A 21,970-nucleotide genomic window follows, 5' to 3' on the forward strand; every position below is an offset into this window, starting at 1 on the left:
TGTTAATTTACAATACGGAATATGGATGATCCTCTTTGTCACACAAGAGTTACAGAAACTATATGTCTGTTATTTATTGCAGAAAATAGATATACAACAAAACCAAGCAAAGAATAATTGTAGATAATGGCTAAAATAGACTGGATGGATGGAAGGATAAGAATACATTTGTTTTGGGGAAGTGACTTTAAAAAAGAGAACAACTTTTAATCTAGAAATACAAAAGCATTTTGACTGAGTCTCAAAAAGCTGGCTGATAATCAACCCGTTCTGCTACACTTAACATGGCATGTACAGGAGCAGCCAACAATCTTCCATAGAATCAGACTAGCTAAATCTTACCCACACGCCTGCTTTCACTAACCTGTCCTGACAAGCAACGAGATTAGCGTAATCTTACATCAATGCAGTGTAGCAGAAATGAGCAGATGGATACTTCAAGGTTGTTGTTTTTTTTCCATACAGACGTATCTCTGTAGTGCTTAGCATGCATAATAGCAGAGCTGGACCAGTAGAATCACTGCATGCTCTCAACAAATAGCTGCTAACAACTCAGGATGATGCTGTCATGGGAATACCCTCACTCCCAGTTAAACCAAAAAGGAGAGGTGGTGCAGGAGTTGCTCTGACTAGTAAGACAGATTTATATAATGTATATTTTAACTTTGCAAATTTGACTTTAAGTAATGATAAAATAAGCACATTTAAAGAGCAGGTTAGCATAATAAGGGAGGGAGGGAGGGAGGGAGGGAGGGAGGGAGGGAGGGAGGGAGGGAGGGAAGGAAGGAAGGAAGGAAGGAAGGAAGGAAGGAAGGAAGGAAGGAAGGAAGGAAGGAAGGAAGGAAGGAAGGAAGGATTTAATCATTTTGTTTTATTGTAAAGTGCTATTGCAGCTGAAATACTATGTCTTTGAAATACTATGTCCTAAGAAACACTATTTCACAAACATTTCTCCATTAAGAGTTGTCATACTTCATGTATTTGTGACACAAAAAAGGTTACTGAACAAATGAAGTATTTGTTTGAAGTACATAATTGAAGGATAACATTTTGTCGGATGTAATATCTCCATGATAGTCTTTGCCAAAAAAAGGAGTAAAATTAACAGATGGCACTTATAATTAGCTCTCTGTGCATTTAAAATTTTACACCACCATATTTTAAGATAACTTAGCTGTTTCAGTGACATCACTGAAATAAGCACCATTCTAAATATTATACTAAAATGAAGGTTTTATTATATGATTAAGATGCTTCCTTTAGGACTCAGTGTCAAACACTTAATACTTTCCAGGTATATCAATCTTATTAAGACCCTTGATGAAATGTCGAGTAATTCTTCATCTACACTGAAGTTCTACCCTATCAAATATGTAAATTATCAACACATTTGGGAGAAACATATTTATTTTCTCAGGAAATCTGACTTTTTTTTTTTTACTTTTTTTAGATATCTATAACTACTGAAACTTTTTTCAATATATCTGAAACTTCTGAATCATTCTAACTGTGTCATATTATTGTATTTTTTAAATTAAGTTTTCTTTCTAATATGAAATATAGTAACCTCCCCATAGTTACCATAACATAGTGTTTCAAGTTTTATGGTCAAACTAGGTAAAAACTCATTCTGAAAGCAAAATATTTCTTCAGGTTTAATATTTATCAACATTTATATAATTAATTTAATTACTGTCTCTAAAAAACATTGCCGGTTCCATCAATATGGTTTCTTTGTAAAAAGCAGTTCTAAAAGGGTGGGAGAGCAAAGTACATGCAAAAACAGTTGGATATTTCAACAATAAAATCTTTTGATTGAAATAATAGTCTTTTTATTCTATGTTTATTTTCATACTAAGAACAACATAAACACACTGTCATTGTTATTTTAACAGTGAATTTATTAATTTTTGCATTTTTATTTTTCTATTTCCAGCAGCCATTTTCCAGGTTATAACAAATTGGAAACCATCATTAACTCTTCCAAGAGTTAAGCTCCACAAGATTCTGCCTTTTTCCCAGCTGTCATGAAACAGCTAATCTACCAGGGTACAGTAAAGAGAGAAATAAGAACTAAAGCCCCTCTATCAGGTCAGGAAAAAGATTAGCAATTTTCTCTATTCTTTCTAGCTAGTCTTCATAGAAATCGAACGATGAGTGGTTTAAATCCATGCTTACCATCTTTTGCACATTGTACTAAGTTACATATGTCTGACCTGAAGAAAAAAAATCTGGTTTAAATCTACTGCAAATATTCAATTTTGATTCTGAACATTAACACAGAGGAGCAATTGTTCAAATCTGTCTCAAAATTCTCTATACTTGAATAAGATCATGAAAGTGAAATGCTAACTGTAAAGGGACATGCTGAATCTGTTTGAAGTTAATATAATTTAATATATCCATCATATTAAAGCATATGCCAACACCAAAAGCAATGCTTTTGTCACTAGAATTTCTCCTTAAACTACATTCATGTTGGAAAAGTATTTATGAATCCTTTTTGCAATTCTCTTTGTAGCCTTATTCAATAGAAAAGACATTTCCTTATACCTTTGTCAGAATCTTTCCTCCTCTAAGGGAAATCCTGTCCTTTGTAATGTTTGGGTGGAAGGGTGTAACTGTTACACACCAAATAATCAACATCCACTCTTCTCCAAGTGTTGCTTGACGTACCCATTTCAAACCAAGATTGCCTCAGAGCCCATCCAGTTTCAGTAGTGTTAAATCATGTAACATTGTCCCAAAGAGAATCAGAGATACGTAATTCTCTTACGAAGAAAAAGATCACAATTCAAATAAAACATTTGCCGAACAGAGAGAAATTTGCCAAAACAAACTCTTTCTTAAATGCTTGGAGGTTTGTCTGCCAAAAATGCTTCAGCTAAAGTCATCACAGTATTCAGGTGCTGAGATGATCATATTGGCTAAAGCTTGCATATCAAGTGTCAGCCCCTTTGAGGCATGCCAGGTCAAGAAACAGGCACCAAGAGACATATTAAAAAATCCACTTTATTGATACAGGCCATAACAACAAAATCTTTAAGGCCTGACAGTGTTGCTCCTTCTGTCCCTCTTAAATCAAAGAAAATCAAGGTGGAACAATCTGAGTTTCTTTCTCACATCTTCCCATTTTCCTGTTGAAATCTTCCCAACAGTTATTGCTTATTTTTTTTCAAGTCCATTTCTGTAATCCTCTACATCAGGCCTGTCAAACTGGCGGCCCATGGGCCGCATATGGCCCGCGCAGGCTATGCCCACCCCGGCTCCGCAAAGGTAAAAAATACCACGATACAACATGATCCAGCTTGTGACACAATGGAGTTTGACACCCCTGCTCTACATCAACAGAAGACGAAACTGCTTGTGGCATCTTGAACATTTGTCCCCCTATAAAGACCTTGTGCTTACATTTTTCTCTCTTTTTTTTCCTCTTTCCAAACGCTTTACTATCTTTCAGTTCGATACAAAACAAATTTCCTTACTGATATATTTCCAGACCTAAGCAGGCTTAATCATGTCCTGAATTCTCACATTTCTAGTTAGTCTTAGGCAAATGTAGATAATTGTTACCTTTATGAATCATATTTTTCAAACTTAAAAAGTATTTGAATAGCTTGATTCTTTATACTTGTGTCAATCTTTGTTTTCAATAGGTAATTCTTCTTTAAAGGAAACTTGTGAGTATAGTTATTGGTAAAATAGCCAAAATCAAGGATCTCTTAAAACACATTCAGAGAGTATTTCTAGCTAAAGGGTCAGTACAGAAGAACATTTTTCATTTACACATTTTCATAAGTAGATCAAATGAGAATTTGGCATTATGTTTCCAGTATAATACATTGATCAAATAATTTTGAAAAATTGTATGTACACGGCTAAATGACAGTGAGACATGGACCACTGCTAATTGCAAGATCAGACACTTGAATGGCAGCAGCTTCTAATAACAATAGTACTTATATACCATTTCACAGTGCTTTACAGCCCTCTCTAAGCAGTTTACAGAGTCAGCATATTGCCACCAACAGTCTGGGTCCTCATTTTACTGACCTCGGAAGGATGGAAGGCTGAGTCAACCTTGAGCCTGATGAGATTTGAACTGCCAAATTGCAGGCAGCTGTCAATCAGCAGAAGTAACCTGCAGTACTGCATTCTAACCACTGTGCCAACGAGGCTCTCTAATATCAGTTTTTATGTTGCAATATTGTCATTTTCTCTGCAATGGGCATGCCTACCATATCATATGTACCATATGCAGTGGTGGGATTCAAAAAAATTTACTACCAGTTCTGTGGGCGTGGCTTGGCGGGTGTAGCATGGCTTGGTGGGTGTGGCTTGGTGGGTGTGGCAGGGGAAGGATACTGTAAAATCTCCATTTCCTCCCCACTCCAGGGGAAGGTTACTGCAAAATCCCCATTTCCTCCTGATCAGCTGGGAGTCGGGAGGCAGAGAATAGATGAGGGTGGGGCCAGTCAGGGGTGGTATTTACCGGTTCTCCGAACTACTCAAAATTTCCACTATCAGTTCTCCAGAACTAGTCAGAACCTGCTGAATACCACCTCTGACCATATGTTATAGTATCCCCCAGTAAGGAAAAAATAGGTGATCAGTTAAATGAACTAAATTAAAAAGCAAGAAAGAAGCACAGCATAAGTTTTAGTCATAAATTGAACTTGCTCCTAAATAAATAATTTTTTAAAAATTATAGTTTTAAAAGAGGGTCCCTGCACAGGAGATTAAAAAGGAGAGCCATCTATAATGCAGCCACTAATAATATAGTTAAGGCACTATGTAAAAAAAAAAAAAATGCCAAACACCAAACTTAGATACTAGTGGGAGGAGGAGAAAACCCCATTCAAAGTGACTGTGAGCAAAAACACATCTGCAATGTTATAATTGTAGAGTTAAAAGGGGGGGGGCGATCATCGGGATTTTAAATTTTGATTCTTTGTGAAAGAAAACAAAAAGAACAACTAGATATAGGTCTGCTAACTGACATCAAACTTGAAGGCTGGAGAAAAGTGACAAATCAACTGGGAAAACTGGTGATGAGGCCAGTAAGATTGCTACTCACCAACTTCAAACTGAAACACTAATTAGAGACAATATGCAACCAAGACAGAAAAATTAGAGAAATGTACTTGACAAACATTCTAATTAAAGGTTAGTATATTTCTGATAAAGTTGGAAAGAACAAATCTTCTCAAATTGTCTAAACAACATTTAAATAATCTTTCTTTCCAACTATAGTGGTTTCTCCATCTGGAAAGGCTTTTGCTTCCATTGTTCCTCAGTGATCACAATGAAATAGTGAAAAAGACACTAAGCTCAAAATAGCAAATAAAACAACAAACCCTTGCCATTGCAAAAGAAATACCAGTAAGGATCAAGCAGTTCGTCTTTCCAACACTCTTCTTTCTCAATACAAGCAAAAATATTATAAAATTCAATAACAATCTGCAGTAAACCATTGCTTACAGGCAGTCCTCATTCTACAACTTTTCACTCAGTGACCATTCAAGTTACTTTAGTGCTGAACAAATGGTGATTACAACCAATCTTTTGCATTCCAGCCATCCCAGCACCTCCATGGTCACATGATCACAATCTGGGTGTTTGGCAATTGGCTTGCAATTACAGCTAATTGCAATGCCCCATGATCACATAATTATCATTTGTGACTTTCCCTGCTGGCTTCCCCAGAAAGTTAATGGGGAAGCTGGTAGGAAAATTTGCAGATCTCTGGAGTAAGTGTCCCCCATTCATGCCCTCTCCTCCAGTCCCTCTGAGCTTGTACCACACCAGCCACTCACATATCTTACAATTTCCTGCCATGATTCCCATTGACTTTGATTGTGGAAAGCCGGAAGGAAATTGCCTTGCCTAATCACCATGGAATTTAGTTAACAATGGGAATTGGAACTCCAGGGATTGCCTTTACAACCTCATTGCATAACAATGAAAATTTCAATCCCGATTATTTCCATAAATTGAGAATTACCTGTACTATTCCAATCGAATATGGACTTACACTTAATAGAAACAGAACTCTTAGAACAACCCCTTCACTAGCAAAGGAAGAAAGAAGGAAGTTAACGAACACAAACATTGTCACCACACATTCCTACAGCACACCATTCATAACATTTAACTGAGGGGGGGGGCTCCAAGTAAAAGCAAACTTGAAAAAGATTAATAAGAATTATTGTGAACAGAGGTCTATCAACTTAACTGCACATTTAGATGTCTCAACTTAATGCAACAAGGTATTTAGGACATGTTTCTAAAGTCATGGTAACTTCCTTCCAAGGTTATTGGCAGAACAGAAACTACCTACTTTATAGTGTTTCAATAAATATGAGAGAGAACACACTTTTGAGATAAAAATCCATGTGGACTGAAACAGAGTACCTAGCCATTTCTTTTTTCTACTACCAAGATTTTAAAATTAACTAAAAATATTTTTTTTGAACAGATTACTATCATAAATATATATTTAGAAGAAGTAATCTACCTCGGACAAAGTATTTTCTTAATGGTTGGGGTTTTTTGCACTAAATTTGAAGAAACAAACTGAAATACAGTAATGCATATTGTTTAGCATTACAAAATCATTTCTAACCCCACCAGAACCATAAACATATTCCCCTCTCCTCCCATCTTTTCTATTCCACGTACCTGCAGTCTAGTATTCATTTCCAAAAAATAGAAATTTTTTTTTGAATCCACAAGGAATTCCACTGTTCCCGCTGATGAGTATTTTACAGCTCTGGCAAGAGCTACAGCCTGTTCTCCCATAGCTTTACGTGTTCCGGCATCCAAGAAGGTGCTATGTATAAAAAAAAAAATGGAGGGGGGGGTTAAAATAAATTCTGTAAAAATAAATTTGACTATTTTATGCCTTTTAGAAACTGAAATATAAAAGAAAAAAGGTAAAATAATAATTATGCTTGCTTAACATACATTTACAATTCTATAGACTAGGGGCCCCCAACTGTCTTGTACTTGTGCGCAAAGTGCCCCTCACACGAGTGCCGACCGCTTGCGCTTGTGCAATTTGTACGAGGGGCAATCGTATGCACCTGCTGCTCACACAAATGGAGCTGCACATGTCTTTGCATGCCTGCCTGCCACTCACAGGGAACTAATCCCTCTCCCCTTCCTCCACCAGGCCGCCAAGTCAGAAAGGTTGGGGACCACTGTTATAGACTATTTGCTGACTACACAGTATACATTCCCCCAAGGGACAGATGCTTTCTGTCACATGCACTACACAAAAGCAGATACCCCCAGCCATTTTTTTTCTTTTTACAGAAAGAGAGAAGGTTAGCTCATTTTAAAAACTACAGGAAGAATTCTGGGAGAGGCTGGAAATGAGGCCAAGAAAATCATGAGATTAGTTATAGAATTGTTTCCAGCAGCCTCTGATTAAAATTTGATGTTTCTTAAAGTGGACTAGTCCAGGAAAATTGAAGCAAAGAAACAAATCGTTGAAATAAAGAACTGAATCCTATATTCACATACCCGTATGCTAAACAATCAAAATGTGGCTTTATTTGAAATTATTTCAACTCTTGTCTTTTGATTTTTTAATTGCTAGAATTAAAGTACACAGGCTGCACACTGTGTACAAGTTATGACTGTTACATGTCAGGCTTAGTAATAGGATTGATTATTTAAATAATGTTTTAGTCCTTTAAAATGCAAACCCTATAGTATTATTGCACCAGATAGACAAATCAATGAAACTTTCTTTCACTACTTTTACTAAATCACTGCAATGTTTAGAAGAAAATCTGATGCACAGCTATAATTTACATTCTAAAAATTTTAAAAATAGTTTTAGTGAATTAAAAACATTGTTATGTTTATGACTAAACATATAAAAGTATGCAATATGTCCAGTTTGCAATGTTTTATGTAGACGTTTACCGTCTACTTGCTTTTCGTACTTACAAATGAGTAATGCATTATAGAATGTTCAGAGAAAGATCTGAAATGAAATCCCAAACTGAATTGCCATTTCAACTTTAGCCTACAACAGGGTATCTGACATCCAATGACAGTAACAGCTTGCATTTTAAATTATTGTCTCAATTTTACTCCAAAACTGAAAGTTTTAATTTTCTATTTTTCTTACTTTGATTCATCTGTTTACACAGCATGGTTCCTCCTCGTTCCACCCTGAGCACAGCTGTTCTTCTGCCTTAGAGTACAGTTGTGAAGCCCTCTTGGGATTCAATCTCAAGACTGCTCCCCAGCCTGCAAGTCTCCTCACTACAGGACACTAAATATATCATCTTCCAGAGGCCAAAGGCATATCAGCTCAGAAAAATATGTACCCTGGCAATGTCTTTTCATTGTATTCTGATAGTACTTCAAAACACTCAAAGTTTTTATTTACCTTTACAAATGTTCACATTTATCTACCAACCATGTGTAAGACACATGAAGCAGATCAGATATGCAGATTTTTTTTTCACTTAAAAAGTGTAATCTCATAATCTGTAGCTATTCTCATCTACCCCCTATTCAATGCAAGGACCAACAAGTATGTTACTATGTTTCTTATATTAGAGTGGTAAATCAAAAGAAACATAATTATCTGAACAGCAAGAGAATCAAAGAATAAACTGTGCAACAGAAGGTATTTCCTGTGTTCAAAATGGTTTTAAAATCTGTGTTTATTAAGTTTCTATAAAGGAGCCAGGCAACATACAGGAATAAAGATAAATAAAGTCAGTGTGCCTGCTCATCAACTAAGAAAATAAAATACACCAGGGAAGGAAGGAAAAACAGAGAAGGGACATAGCAGTTGAATAAATAAAAGGAATATTATTTCAAAAGGATCTGCAACATTCATAGCACTCTTGTTTTCCTAAAACATCATTGCTGCATATTCAACCTTTACCTCAAAGAAGTAGAACAAATCATATCTTAGTGCAGTGGTCCCCAACCCTTATGCCTTGGCAGCCGGGCAGGGGGAGAGGGAAACTAGCCCACTGCTCGCACAAGCTGCGCACGCGCATGCACTGGCCAGCCACTCACATGGCCCGGTTCCAAACGGACCACGGACCAGTAGTGGGCTGCAGCCCGGGGGGTTGGGGACCCGTCTTAGTGAACACAGAGTGTAATGTGTGTGTAATGTACACACAGAGAATGGATTTATGACAAATTCACCTCCTTCATTAGTATGTACAAGCCTACATCCAGAGAAACTTTTATAAGCATACACACAAGGGCAATTCTATCATGCATCAGCAGTTCTCTGAATCATGACTTCTTTCCATTTCTGAAAGAATTGCTTTTGGAAGGAAGCAGTCTATAGCTGAGTGGAAGCAAACATGATGGTCTGGACCAAAAGAGAATATAGTGTATGAACTATGAAATGTATGTAAAAACCAGGAATTTCTTTAATAACTATTCAGTTCACTACTGTGCCAGATTGCAAATCAATGGGGAGATTTAATAAGGCACTAAGGTTTTATTCATCTCAGCAATGAAGCCTTTAGGAAATACAGCATCTATATAATACTATGGAAAAATCATATAAGGATGTATTCCATTTCCTGAAATTATCTGCTACTATTTATTGTTAAAAGTGCTCTAGCATTTGAAAAGCTAAAATATAATATTTTTATTCTCAAGGAACCAGAAGCAATAAAGAAATCTCTCTCTCATCAAAAGATTTTCAGGCAACAAAGCATTAGCACCAAATAATATTGGAACTATTAAAACATAGTAGTTTACTCTTGTTTAAATTTTTTTCAAGCCCATGAAAGGACTTCAGATTAGCAACTAGTTCAATCATCCTTAGTTTTTATTACCATTAAGTTATACAATTCAGTTTTAGCATTTTATTAAATTTTCTTTATGCTCATTGAAGAGTACACTGCACTCACCTTGGTGCCTCTTCAATAACCTTCTGGTTTCTTCTCTGAATTGAACATTCCCTTTCATTCAGCCATAATGCATTGTCATGTTTGTCAGCCAATACCTAATAAGAACTCAGGGTTAATTATTTAAAAAATTACATTCATTTTCTACTTCAACTAGCCACTAGTTTCAGTGAAAATATTTCATCAATGGTACTATAGAGCATCTATTTGAATTAATAATTTATCTGTTTGTGTTCTATACAAATAAGGAAAAGAATAAATATTATACTTCTATTCAGTTTAGGTTTTTTCTCTGTGAAATGAATACTGTAAAAAGTAGGAAATATGCTAGAAAAAGGTTGAGAAGTTCAACCCAGAAAAAGTCTGAATTGGCTCCAGCATCTTGCTGAGTCAAATTCACAGTGGTAGAACACTAGGCAGAGAAGGGTGGGGAATAAATGATGGACGAACACTACAATATTATGATGAAATATGTGCCCCTTTTGTGCATGTGTGGTGATATTACACATGTTTTGTTTACCATCCTGACTGATGAAAAGCTTGAAGAGTTGAAATCTTTCAGACTCTATTGGGACACTTACTATACTACACTACTCACAAGACCTACTGACCACATCAGTGGTGGGTTGCCCCCCATTCGGACCGGTTTTCAAGAACCAGTAGTAAAACTGGCGGGAGGCTCCGCCCACCACCCTGGATGTCATCTTCAGTGATCTGAGCATGCGCGATCTCGTTGCGAACCGGTAGAAAAGATAAGTAGAACCCACCCCTGGACCACATGAAGGCCTTATAAGAAGAACACCAACACTGACGTCCCTTAAATTCCACTGAAGAGGTTACCTAGCCTGGTAAAGAAACGTTCATAAAAAAAACCCACAAGCTCAGAAAATGAACCTCTACCCTCAACTTACTACATTGATTTAAAAGGCATTGTCTTGTTATGGATTACTTTTCTTTTTCCTGAAGCCAAAATGGTTGGCTATCCTTTTCTGGTGATATTGGTAAAAAACTGATAACCAAGGCAACCTCCACTAAAAGAAAAAGCTTTTAAAATTTGTACTTGAAAAGTAGTTTACATACTACGGAAGCAGCTCCTATTAAGGAAAAAATTAATCTAAATCTTTTTAGGCATTCAGAATCCTTCATTTCTAGGTAGTTTGTAACATTACAACATTAGGATAAAAAGGATTAATAAGGGGATTATTTTGCCAGAATAAATTATGTTAAACTGTTTTTTTTAATCTCAATGTTCTATATAATACAAAGTGTTAGATTAAGTTACTGAGTGGCTTTCAGTTCAGCAACCTTTATACACAAATATTCACAGATTAAAGTTCTTTATTTATTTTTAGCATGAAAATCATTCCTACTAATTTAATAATAAAGGACAATACAAGAGGGAAAAAACAACTCAGCAAAACTTAGATAACAACCCCACACTGAAAGTCGAAAGAGAAAAACACAAACCTGAATTTCTATGTGGCGAGGATTATCAATAAATTTTTCTATTAATAACCGATCATCACCAAAACTTGAAGCAGCTTCTTGAGATGAAAACCTGAAACCTTCCCTTTATAATAAAAGAAAGAAATCCATTTAGAAATATGGATAATATATTATTTCTGCTTAATAAAAGAGCAAGAGTCCCTGCATGTAGAAATAGCTTTGGATTAAAAGGCCTCAACTGCTGAAAGTACAATAATGGGTACATTTTCATTTTATAGGCATAAATGCCATGATTCATAAGTATTACAAAAGGAAACCAGTTATAGCATGTTAAATCTTAAAAAACACTGCAGGTGGTACCACCTACTCATCCTTGACTGATTCTGAAAGAAACTAGGCAGTGTTGGCCCTGTCAGTATCTGAGCAAGAAATTACAAGGAAAATTGACAGGCTAAACTAAGAAGTCAAAAACATTCTGAAAAAGGCAACAGCAAATCACTTTACCAATAATGTTCAGATGAAATTATAATGAAGTCATCTGCATCCAGTGGCATCTGCAGGATGGGAGTATTAAAACCAATAAGATGGCAGACAGATTGTTACAATAGAAGCCCCATCCCTTATATATGTGTGTCGCTGTCATACACATATTCAAAGGGTATAGCTCTTGCATTCCAACTCTGCATCCTGCCAATCTCCTGCAGACATCATCGTTAATTCAATATATAAATGTCACATTGAAATACTCAAAACTGCAGACCTACATTTGCACAATAAAAGGAGTATTATCCTCTCATCACCTAGGACAGTGATGGCTAACTTTTTGCCATCGCGTGCCAGAAATGGGGAGGGGGAGGTAGCACACGCATGCGCCCACACCCATAATTCTATGCGCCCTGCCTCCGCACATGCGTGCGTGACCCCTCCCACTCCCCCCGCTCCTGGCACGCAATGGCATGGTAGGCCTGTTTTTTGCTGTCCCCAGCCTCCAGAGCCTTTCTAGGAGTCTGGGGAGGGTGAAAACGGCCTTCCCCACCCCCACCCCCGGAGGCCGAAAACCATGCATTTGCCAACTTCTGGTCCCACCAGAAGTTGGCAAACAGGCCGTTTCCAGCCTCCGGGGGGGTGGGGAAGGCCATTTTCTCCCTCCCCAGATATGGCTACATGTGCCACCTGTGGCACACTTGCCATAGGTTCGCCATCATGGACCTAGGAGTTTATATATTTGGTGTTTTTTATTTATTTCTTAAGGTACATTTTTATATGAGTTATTTTTACATTTGAGGCCAATTATTGTGTGCCACCCAGAGTCAGTTTTGGGCAGCTATGCAATATGATTAATAAATAAAATCAATAAATAATAGTAACAATTTCTTAAATTTGTATGCCAGCTTTCTCCAAATCACTCTGAGTGGCTCACAACAATGAAAGAGATTACAATAAAATCATTAGAAGATAAAAGTGCCCCATAGCAGACAGAATGAAGCAAGGGGTCTTACTTTCCTTCTGCCAAGGCCTGGGTGAACAGCCTGGTCTTTACAGCTGTTCTGAACAGCAGCAGACAGAGAGCCATCCAGTTCTCAGGGGACCCTCATTCCAGAAGGCAAGTATTAGTACAGAGAAGGTACGCTTTCACGGTTCTTTTAGATTAGGGGTCCCCAACCCCCAGTCTGCAGACTGGTGCTGGGTTGCAGCCTATTCGGAACCAGTCCATGGAAGTGCATGTAGCTGCATCTATGAAAGCAGTGAGCACATGCATGCAAAACCATCTCCTCTCGCCCTCCCCGCCTGTTATGGTCCACCGGCAGCCTGCGGAGCTGGCAGCAGAGTCAGACAATGAGGAGGCTGGGGAGGAACATGGGCCAGTCCTGGCATCTGGGGAAGGCTCGGACGAAGGCTCTGCGTCAGAGGCAAAGATGGGGCCAGGGCCATCTGGGAGTTATGTGTGGACTCCGGAGCATCCAAAGTCGGACATCAGCGAGGCAGAGGAACAGGGGGAGCCTGTTCCCAGTGCGCGCATGCGCAGAGCTGCCAGAAGGCAAGAACAGTTGAAACAAAAGGGACAACTCAGGAATAGGGCTTGGATATGATTGGCCCCTCCCATAAGACATAAAGGAGGAGCAAAAGCACGTGGGCCTTTGCAAGAAGCAACGTTGTTGATGCTGGTCAGTTTGTATTCTGAAGCTCCGTTTTGACTCTGTGTTCCTTGTGGCCTTGCAAAGATAATTGCCAATTAGGTTTTTGGCAGCGTGTCAAGAGAGATAAAGATGGGTGCTTATCAGCCTTATCCCGAAGGACTGTGGCAGACTTCTGTCGGACTCTTTACAAACTCTTGGTGATTCAGCACGGGCTGTGAATAAACAGAATTTACAGCTGTTGAAATAAAAAGGTTTTTGGGACGCATTGTGTGCTTTTACTCTATCAGGAAGCCTAGGTCAGAACACTGCCATCTCTGCTAGTCCGCAGAATCAGAAAGGTTGGGGAATGCCTATGATATGTAGGGATTTGTTTGTTTATTAATAAAAAATTTATTGGCTGCCCTTTACAATCATAAAAGATAAAACCTGCATAAGATAAAAGATATAAATAAGTTAATACAAAAAGCCATGCAACCCAAGATGAGGAAGGTGGGAGCAGAGTGGGAAGGAGGTGGGATCTGTCCCCCAGAGTGGGAAGGAAGGTGGCATCTATCAACCACCTCCACTGTGATGCTCCCTCTTTATAGGTAACAACCAGCACTTTGAATCATTCCTGGAAGCCAAATAGCAACCAGTGAAACTGTACATCATTGCTTGTACTGCTACATTCTGAACCAGCTGAAGCTTCTGGATGGTTTTCAAGGGAGGCCAATTTAGGGTATGTTGTAGTAGTCGATCCACAAGATAATTGGACGTGAATGGCTGCCTGAACAGTCCCCAATTTAAGAAAGAGTGCACCAGATAAATTTGTGCAAATGCCTCCCTGACCACAGCTGCCACACTGCAAGTCCAGAAAGATCCCCAGATCGTACACCATCCTTGAAGGGGCAAGTACAACTCTATCTATCTAGAGTTGTACTTCCCCCTTCAAGGATGGTGTACGATCTGGGGATCTTTCTGGACTTGCAGTGTCCAGAAAGATGGAAGATCCACATGAAGGGACATTTTATCATGCATGGTGGATTTGGGGAAAAATGAAAAGATATTGGACACAAATCCATATGGTGATGCAGAGAATTTAAAAAATTAACATTCAGATGAAACTGGAACTTTTCTTATTGGAATTTACAAACACTCAACTAGAAAAGGCTCATGGACAATTGGTTTTAATATGATAACTGCAGGGAGGCTATTATATGCCCCAAAATAGAAGTCTACAGAAACATCAATAAGAGAGGAAATGATTATGAAAATGGCTGAGTCTGCAGAAATGGCTAAATTGATTTGTTTGATTAAGGAGAATACAACCACTTTTTAAAAAGACTGGAAACCCTTTAAAGACTTTTGGTTGAAAATAGATAAAAATAAACTGCTAATTTAGGGATTTCTTAATTAAAATATTTGTTTATGGGAAGAAGGAAACTGTAATACACAATATGGAAGGGTGTAGATGGTAATTACTGTTTATAACTGCTGATCAGAAGTTACTTCTTTAAAAATTTGTCTCTTCTTAATATGAAGTTATTTTTCACTTTTCCTTTACATCTTTATAATCTTTTTTCTATTTCTTCTATGCTTCTGTAGCTCTTTAACTCTTTCTGAAATCCTCTTTGAATAAAATTAATTTTAAAATGTATTTTAAAAGTCCTATTCAATCACTTAAAAACCAAAATAATAAAAATCAAAACTGCATCAAAGGAAATATAATACACACATTTAATTTACCCAATACTCTATATCCAAGCACATGTGGAAGTGAGAAATTTCTACTAAATTTATACGGCATATAAAATCCATAGCTAATTCCAAGATGTCTCTCTTTTTGTTCGTAATAGGCTAACCTGCTCTACTCTCCCATGCTACATGATCCATGGAGGAAGGAAACTGTGCAAATACAAAAACCTTTATAAACCCAGCAAAAAAGTTATTCGGTAATAAAACAGAAATAAACAATGACTAGGTTGCCTGGGGATTTCTACACATTAGGGAACCGTTCATATCTAATATGTGTATAAATGAAAAGTCTTTTAGATCAACATAGATTAACATGTCTAATTACTGGCCTGTTGACCATAATTTACATTACTTTTTTTAAGTTTCTAATGTGTGGTTTTTCCTAGCCATTTAAAGATAACTTCATAAATCACATTTCTAAACTATAAAATAAAATTAAAACTCCAATCAAAATCATTTAGAGCCATCATCTGATTAAACACCTTCCTCAGTTGACATGCAAACCAGGGGTGGGTTCTACTTACCTATGCTACCGGTTTGCAATGGGAGCACACACACGCTTCTAAGCATGCGCAGATTGTTCGGGATGACATCCGTCTAGGTGGGCGGAGCCTCCCACCACCATTATTACCGGTTCGCAAGAACTGGACCGAACTGGGAGCAACCCACCACTGATGCAAACCAACATGAGGTTGTGAGGAAGCTATTTGTGGGTCCTTCCAACATAGAAACATATACCTACTTCCTACCAGCCCCATCAACTCATGAGTCCTCTCTCCAAAAGTGTAATCAAATCCTGTCTTAGTCCCTGAAAATATTTGAAAGTCAGCAGATATATTCTATTGGCAAAACTAATTGGATTGTGTTGGTGAATAAAGCAAATTTTGTAAACAATTAATCAGCCAATGTCATTATAGGATTTGTTTATTTACATATTAAACACCTTTTTATCACACTGCAATCAAAAATGACTCTCAGCAGCTTACATAGACTATAAATAGAAATACTTTAATAATTTAATTTTTATTATTAAAAATAATATCATTTAAAAATAATAATAAGAGCCTTGGTGGCGCAGCAGACTAAAGCACTGTTAAGTAACACCAGCTGCCTGCAATTACTGCAAGTTCAAATCTCACCAGGCTCAAGGTTGACTCAGCCTTCCATCCTTTCAAAGGTAGGTAAAATGAGGACCCGGATTGTGGGGGCAATAAGCTGACTTTGTATAAAAAGAATACCGCTTGGGGGGGCTGAAAGCCCTACTAAGCAGGTATATACAAAAGTATGAAGGCTATTGCTTAACGCATTGTAAGCCGCCCTGAGTCTCCGGAAAAGGGCGGCATATAAATCGAATCAATCAATCAATCAATCAATAATAAATAAATAATTTACCACAAATAAATTTCAAATAAAGGGAGGAGCACAACAAATATGAGCAACAAAAACTGTCAAAAAAAAAGATTAAAAATAAAACAAAAACCGGATGGCGTCATATACTGTATACAGTCAGGGGAAAGCTTTATGAAACCATTCCATTTTCAAATTTCTCCAAAAAATCAGCAAGGAGGCAGCTAGCCTGATTTCAATCAAAAGGCTGTTCCATGGCATCAGTCCTACCATAAAAAAGCTGTGCCATCTTACTTCAGGCCCCCAAGCTTTTGGAAAATATGGGATTAATGTATCTAATTTATTAATAAAATTACGGAATAGTAGTTGAATCATACGGACAGAAAAAAACATATATAGGCATATATACAAAAGTCCTGTATAAGGAAAGTGTTAAGGTATACCAGGGCATTTTCCCCTATGTTACTACCTTAGCTATTCTGCAGGACCATTTCACCTTGCCCACGGTCATACTGATTGGGAAAATGGGACTCCTAGTTCATCCTCCTTAGAATGGAGTACCACAGACCACAAATGGTTTTACATTGCTTAATGATGTGGCTTGTTAAATGGGTTGCACCCACGTTCATCTTTTTTGCTGCAGTCATGTGGTTGTTAAGTGAATCCGACTTCCTCCATTGACTTTACTTGCTGGAAACCCCCTGAAAACATCATAAATTGTAATCACATGACTCCACAATGCTGCAACCGTTGTACATACATGCCAGCTGCCACGTCCCCAAATTTTGATCACATGATCACACAAATTATTGACTGGTCATAAGCAACTTTTTCCAGCACTGACATAATTTTGAAAAATCATTTAATGAATGGTCATCAGTCGAGGACTACCTGCAATAGACTGCCTAGAGAATAAGAGCAAAAACGTGTTCATTAGCTTAACTGCTAGTTTATCATAGTTTATGAGAGCTTTAAAAAGAAAGAATGGCATAGTTGGATTTGAAAACAGATGTAGTCATAAAAACTGATTTCTGGACAGCATCTCACCTGGCTTCATCATCATTCCATGCAACTCTCATGCCTTTTCCACCACCACCTGCCGAAGCCTTGATCATCACAGGGTAGCCTAGCAGCAGGGAACAATTAAGACAGAAATTTAAATTTTGATCATACATTTATGACAACTGACCACATGTTCAATGACAAGGTCAATAACAAGCTTATTAAAAAGCTTTCTGCTGGGAAGAGGAATTTAAACTGTGTTATCTGTACAGTAGTGTTGTTTTAATGACAGCAATCTCCTGAATTTAAGTTTATCAGATTGAATTAGCAACAACCAATAAAACATAGCATTTTAATAAATATCTAAAGCACTGTTTTTTCATCAAAAGATCCTCAAACAAGCAAAACCATTTTTTAAAAAAGAAATTGGAATTTCAACTTAACATGACATGAAAACCTACAGAAAAAAAACAGTACGTTAAATTAATGGCATTGTTTCATTAGTCCAGTTGAAGCACCAAGATGTTAAATATGAAGCAGTCAGACCATTCTGAGGGTTTTTAAACAAAACTGTGAAAAACCACCAATATTCGGATAATAGATCAATAAAGAAGTCTTCAGTTTTAAAATAAACTTTGCATACATGTAGTCCTCAAGTCACAACAATTCATCTAGCAACTATTAAAAGTTGCATTGGTGCCAAAGAAAATGACTTTAAACTGGTACTCAGTCTCATGACCATCACAGAATCCCCATGGTCACATGATAAAAATTCAGGCACTTGGCAACTGCCTTTTTACAATGGTTGAAAAACCCTGAGATCATGTCATCACCATTTCTACCCTTCCCAGCCAGCTTCCAACAAGGAAAGTCAATGGGAGAAGCCAGATTCCCTTAATGATCATGTGACTCACTTAACAACTGCAGTGATACATTTAACAACTGTGGCAGAAAAGGTCACAAAATCAGATGTGACTTACTTAACAATCGCTTTGCTTAGCAATGAAAACATGGCTCCAAATTGTGTTGTAAGTCAAGGACTACCTGTACTGTATTTCATTCAGCTAACACAATGTCTTCTCTTTATTTATGTAGGTGATGGCTACGACATAAAGAATGACCTTTTTGATACCATCTGATCTTATTTTATTAAATATAATTTTTCTGAATTTGTGTTCTTAAAAAGGAATTGAAGGAAAAGGAGATGGCAAGCACTTCACCTCACAAGGAATATTATGAATTAAAGAAGATAATTAGCTCTTTGAAACGAAATGAAAAGATTATAACCAACATATACTATGAGAGTGTCATATATGAAGGAAACTCTCAAGGTTCTTTTATTTTTACCTGTACTGATTATCATTGCTTAAATATCATTAGATGAAGAGTTAAGAAATGTTCTCTCTCTTTTTTGGCTAATTTTATTTCCAACTAATTAAATTGTTGGCACAAAGTTAGTCAGACACAGTTTAAAATTTGACAGCAGTACATAATTTTGAATACAGATTTTATGTGATTTGATTATTAAGATTCACATTTTCATCTTGCTCTATGTCAACTGAATTTTCATGTCAAAAAATGATTCTTACAAATAAATTGCTGTATATAATTTTTGTGTCACTCCTACATAGTAAATTGTTTCTGCATTATCTGAGTATTTTTAGCATGAATTGCTTATTTTTATGAGGTTTAGATCTAAAATTTAACTTGGACATTCCAAATTATACGGGGGTTCTTTCTGACTTCCTGGACAATTTCATGCAGTACTATAGAAAATATTTACTATTATTTACAAAACTTCTCCCTACCAAGTCTGGGAAACGTCTCTGGCATAAATGGAACCCTAGAAATGTAAGAAATCTCTCTAGACTGTATTAATCAATTTAGAATCAATGAATACCTATCAGAGGGGGATATGGTGTTGTCTCTACAATCTTTGGATGGAGAACTTCAAAATTTGTCATATGTGTATTGGGTAGAAAATTGAATTGACTAGAGATTAATCACTTTTTTGCAGGTGCACACTTCATGCTGGATTATTATTTTTATGAAACAAATGAAAAAGCACCATACTTTGGTGTCACTTCTTTACCCTGTCCGTTTACATACTGTATCGATACAACTCGAATTAAGCTCTGATCATTGGCAATATTATACTACCATTCTTTCCCCAGAATTAATATCCCATTTAAATAAAACTGGTGAAAAGAAGCCTGCACATTTCATATTCTGAAAATATAGGAAGGTGGGCTTAATCTCTAAATCAAGGATCCCCAACTGCCGGGCTGTAGCTCAGTACCAGGCCACATCTCATTCAGAACTGGGCTGCGGAAGCAGCAGGTCAGAGCATGTGTAGTTCCATTTGCAACAGCAGCGGGCACATATGCCTGTGCTTATGCAAATGGAGCTGTATGTGCGCACTCACCCACCATTCCTGCGGAACCATCCTGCCTACCTACCCCTTGCCAGTTCGCAAAGCCAGAAAAGTTGGGGAACGCTGCTCTAAATAATTTGATTTGCTGAATAGACCTAGAGATGGACCACTATCCTTAATTGGACAAAGAGTCAATTAATCTCCCCACAGAATCTGCCTATCATTTATGCTCTGTATTTTGGAAAACTGGAAAAAAAACTGAGAGAAACAGGAGAAGAACAAAGCAAACCTGCCTAAAAATATCAAAGCAAAAGATCCAACTTATTCAAGATGATAATAAATAATAACCAGGCTGATTATATTGATTTTACTTGAAATTCTGTACACAATTGTGATTGTAGCCTTCCCTGTTTTCCTATTTCAATTTTCCCAAAACTGCTTTTTGTACCTAGAAATTTAGCTTTGTTGTAGAAGAAAATTTCTCATTAAAACATTCCTCATGTTCAAGGTCACAAAGTTAGTCAACTATGTCTTATGTTTCAAAACAACCATAAGCCTTCTTAAGTTCTGCATTTCTTAGTTTGGGAAAGGGGAAAAGGGATAGGGATAGGGATAAGGATAGAATCAGAATCAGAATCAGAATTGTTGGACGAGATCTTGGAGGTCTTGTAATCCAACCTCCTGCTCAAGCAGGGGACCTTATACCATTTCAAACAAATGGTTATCCAATGATCTAGCACCCACAACGTCTGAAGGCAAGCCATTCTTCTTATTAATTCTTCTCACTGTCACGAAATTCTCCTTATATCTAGGCTGGATTTCTCTTTTGTAGTTTTCATGTTCTCCCATTTCATATAGGTTACTTAGACTAAGAAATAACAATTGGCCAAAGATTTCTGAATAAACTTTAGTCTCTCTAAGACACTATCACATAATATAGGCCAAGATCAAATATAAGTTTCAATTTAATTGGATTTATTATCTCCATGCCACATTAGCAGGTGGTAGCATCTAGTCAACTTTGTCTTATTTCAGAAGCTAAGCAGGATGAGCTCTGGTTAGTACTTGGACATCCAGACCAAGATAGAATACCATCAGCAAAACTGCATGAATGCTGTCACCAGCAGTCTGGTGGAATGGTTTAAAGGAATGGTTACTTTTTACACTTCAGCCACTTCAAAATTTCAAATGGTTAAAAAAAATCTATTCTGGAAGAATGAAGTTGTCAAAATGCAGACAATGATCCAGAGAAATAGTTTAGGTTCCCCTAATTCAATAACTAACTTCAAAGGAGTCAGTTGACACCCATTCCATATTTCAAAACATTTTTTTAAACTCCACTCAATTTCAATGAAAAATCATTTTGTAAAACTTACTTGTTTTACAAGTAATAGAAGGTTCTATTATTTTAAAAAGTCAAATTTGGAGGTAGAATGAACATAAATTCTATCCTTACTTGTAGCTCACCAAAGCCTATATTGTATCACAGATCAACATATGGTTTTGGAAAAATTAGAATAAGCACAATTATATCAGCTCTCTAAGAATCAGCTCTGGTCATGCTCTAGCTGCTTATTTACCACACATTTTAGACAAACTCATAAAACACCTGATTTTTAAACAGATTAGGGTTATGTCACCCTATTTGCAACATAAATAGCTAAAATGCTATTCATGTAGATATAAATATAGAATTAGGTTTTAAGGTGCAAAGAACATCTTCCAGTTCTTATAGCAATAGAGAATTTGAAAACCAAAATCATGTGTTCCACAGATTCCTGATTAAATGGATAATTTAGTCAAGAGCACCTTCTGAAAAGCATGCACATCTCTTGCAGTCCCCATGTAAAAAAACCCTAACTTACCAATTTCCCTTGCAATTCGGACAGCTTCATCTGCATCCTGTAAAAGCAGGAAATTGGACCCACCATTAATCCCATCAGTGCTGTTCAATGTCTCTAGGGCAATGATATATTACACTGCCTTCTTCAATACATTTAATGTTTGATTTTACAACCTTCTGACCC

The 21,970-nt window shown here is 37.0% G+C and overlaps 1 protein-coding gene across 2 annotated transcripts in view; it reads right to left on the minus strand.

Annotated features, from left to right (window-relative positions):
- Window positions 1-21,970, minus strand: part of PCCA (propionyl-CoA carboxylase subunit alpha) — a 223,124-nt gene that overhangs the window by 131,463 nt on the left and 69,691 nt on the right. For both annotated transcript variants that reach the window (XM_070942919.1, XM_070942920.1), the window contains 5 exons: window positions 21,809-21,845; window positions 17,615-17,693; window positions 11,370-11,472; window positions 9,906-10,000; window positions 6,682-6,832 (listed from right to left, as the gene is read on the minus strand). In XM_070942919.1, the coding sequence (XP_070799020.1) occupies window positions 6,682-6,832; window positions 9,906-10,000; window positions 11,370-11,472; window positions 17,615-17,693; window positions 21,809-21,845 (465 nt within the window). The remainder of the gene's footprint in view (window positions 1-6,681; window positions 6,833-9,905; window positions 10,001-11,369; window positions 11,473-17,614; window positions 17,694-21,808; window positions 21,846-21,970) is intronic.

This window comes from Pituophis catenifer, unplaced genomic scaffold, assembly GCF_029215685.1.
Source record: "Pituophis catenifer annectens isolate HBS135680 unplaced genomic scaffold, rPitCat1.0.hap2 SCAF_4, whole genome shotgun sequence".
NCBI classification, from domain to species: Eukaryota; Metazoa; Chordata; class Lepidosauria; order Squamata; family Colubridae; genus Pituophis; species Pituophis catenifer.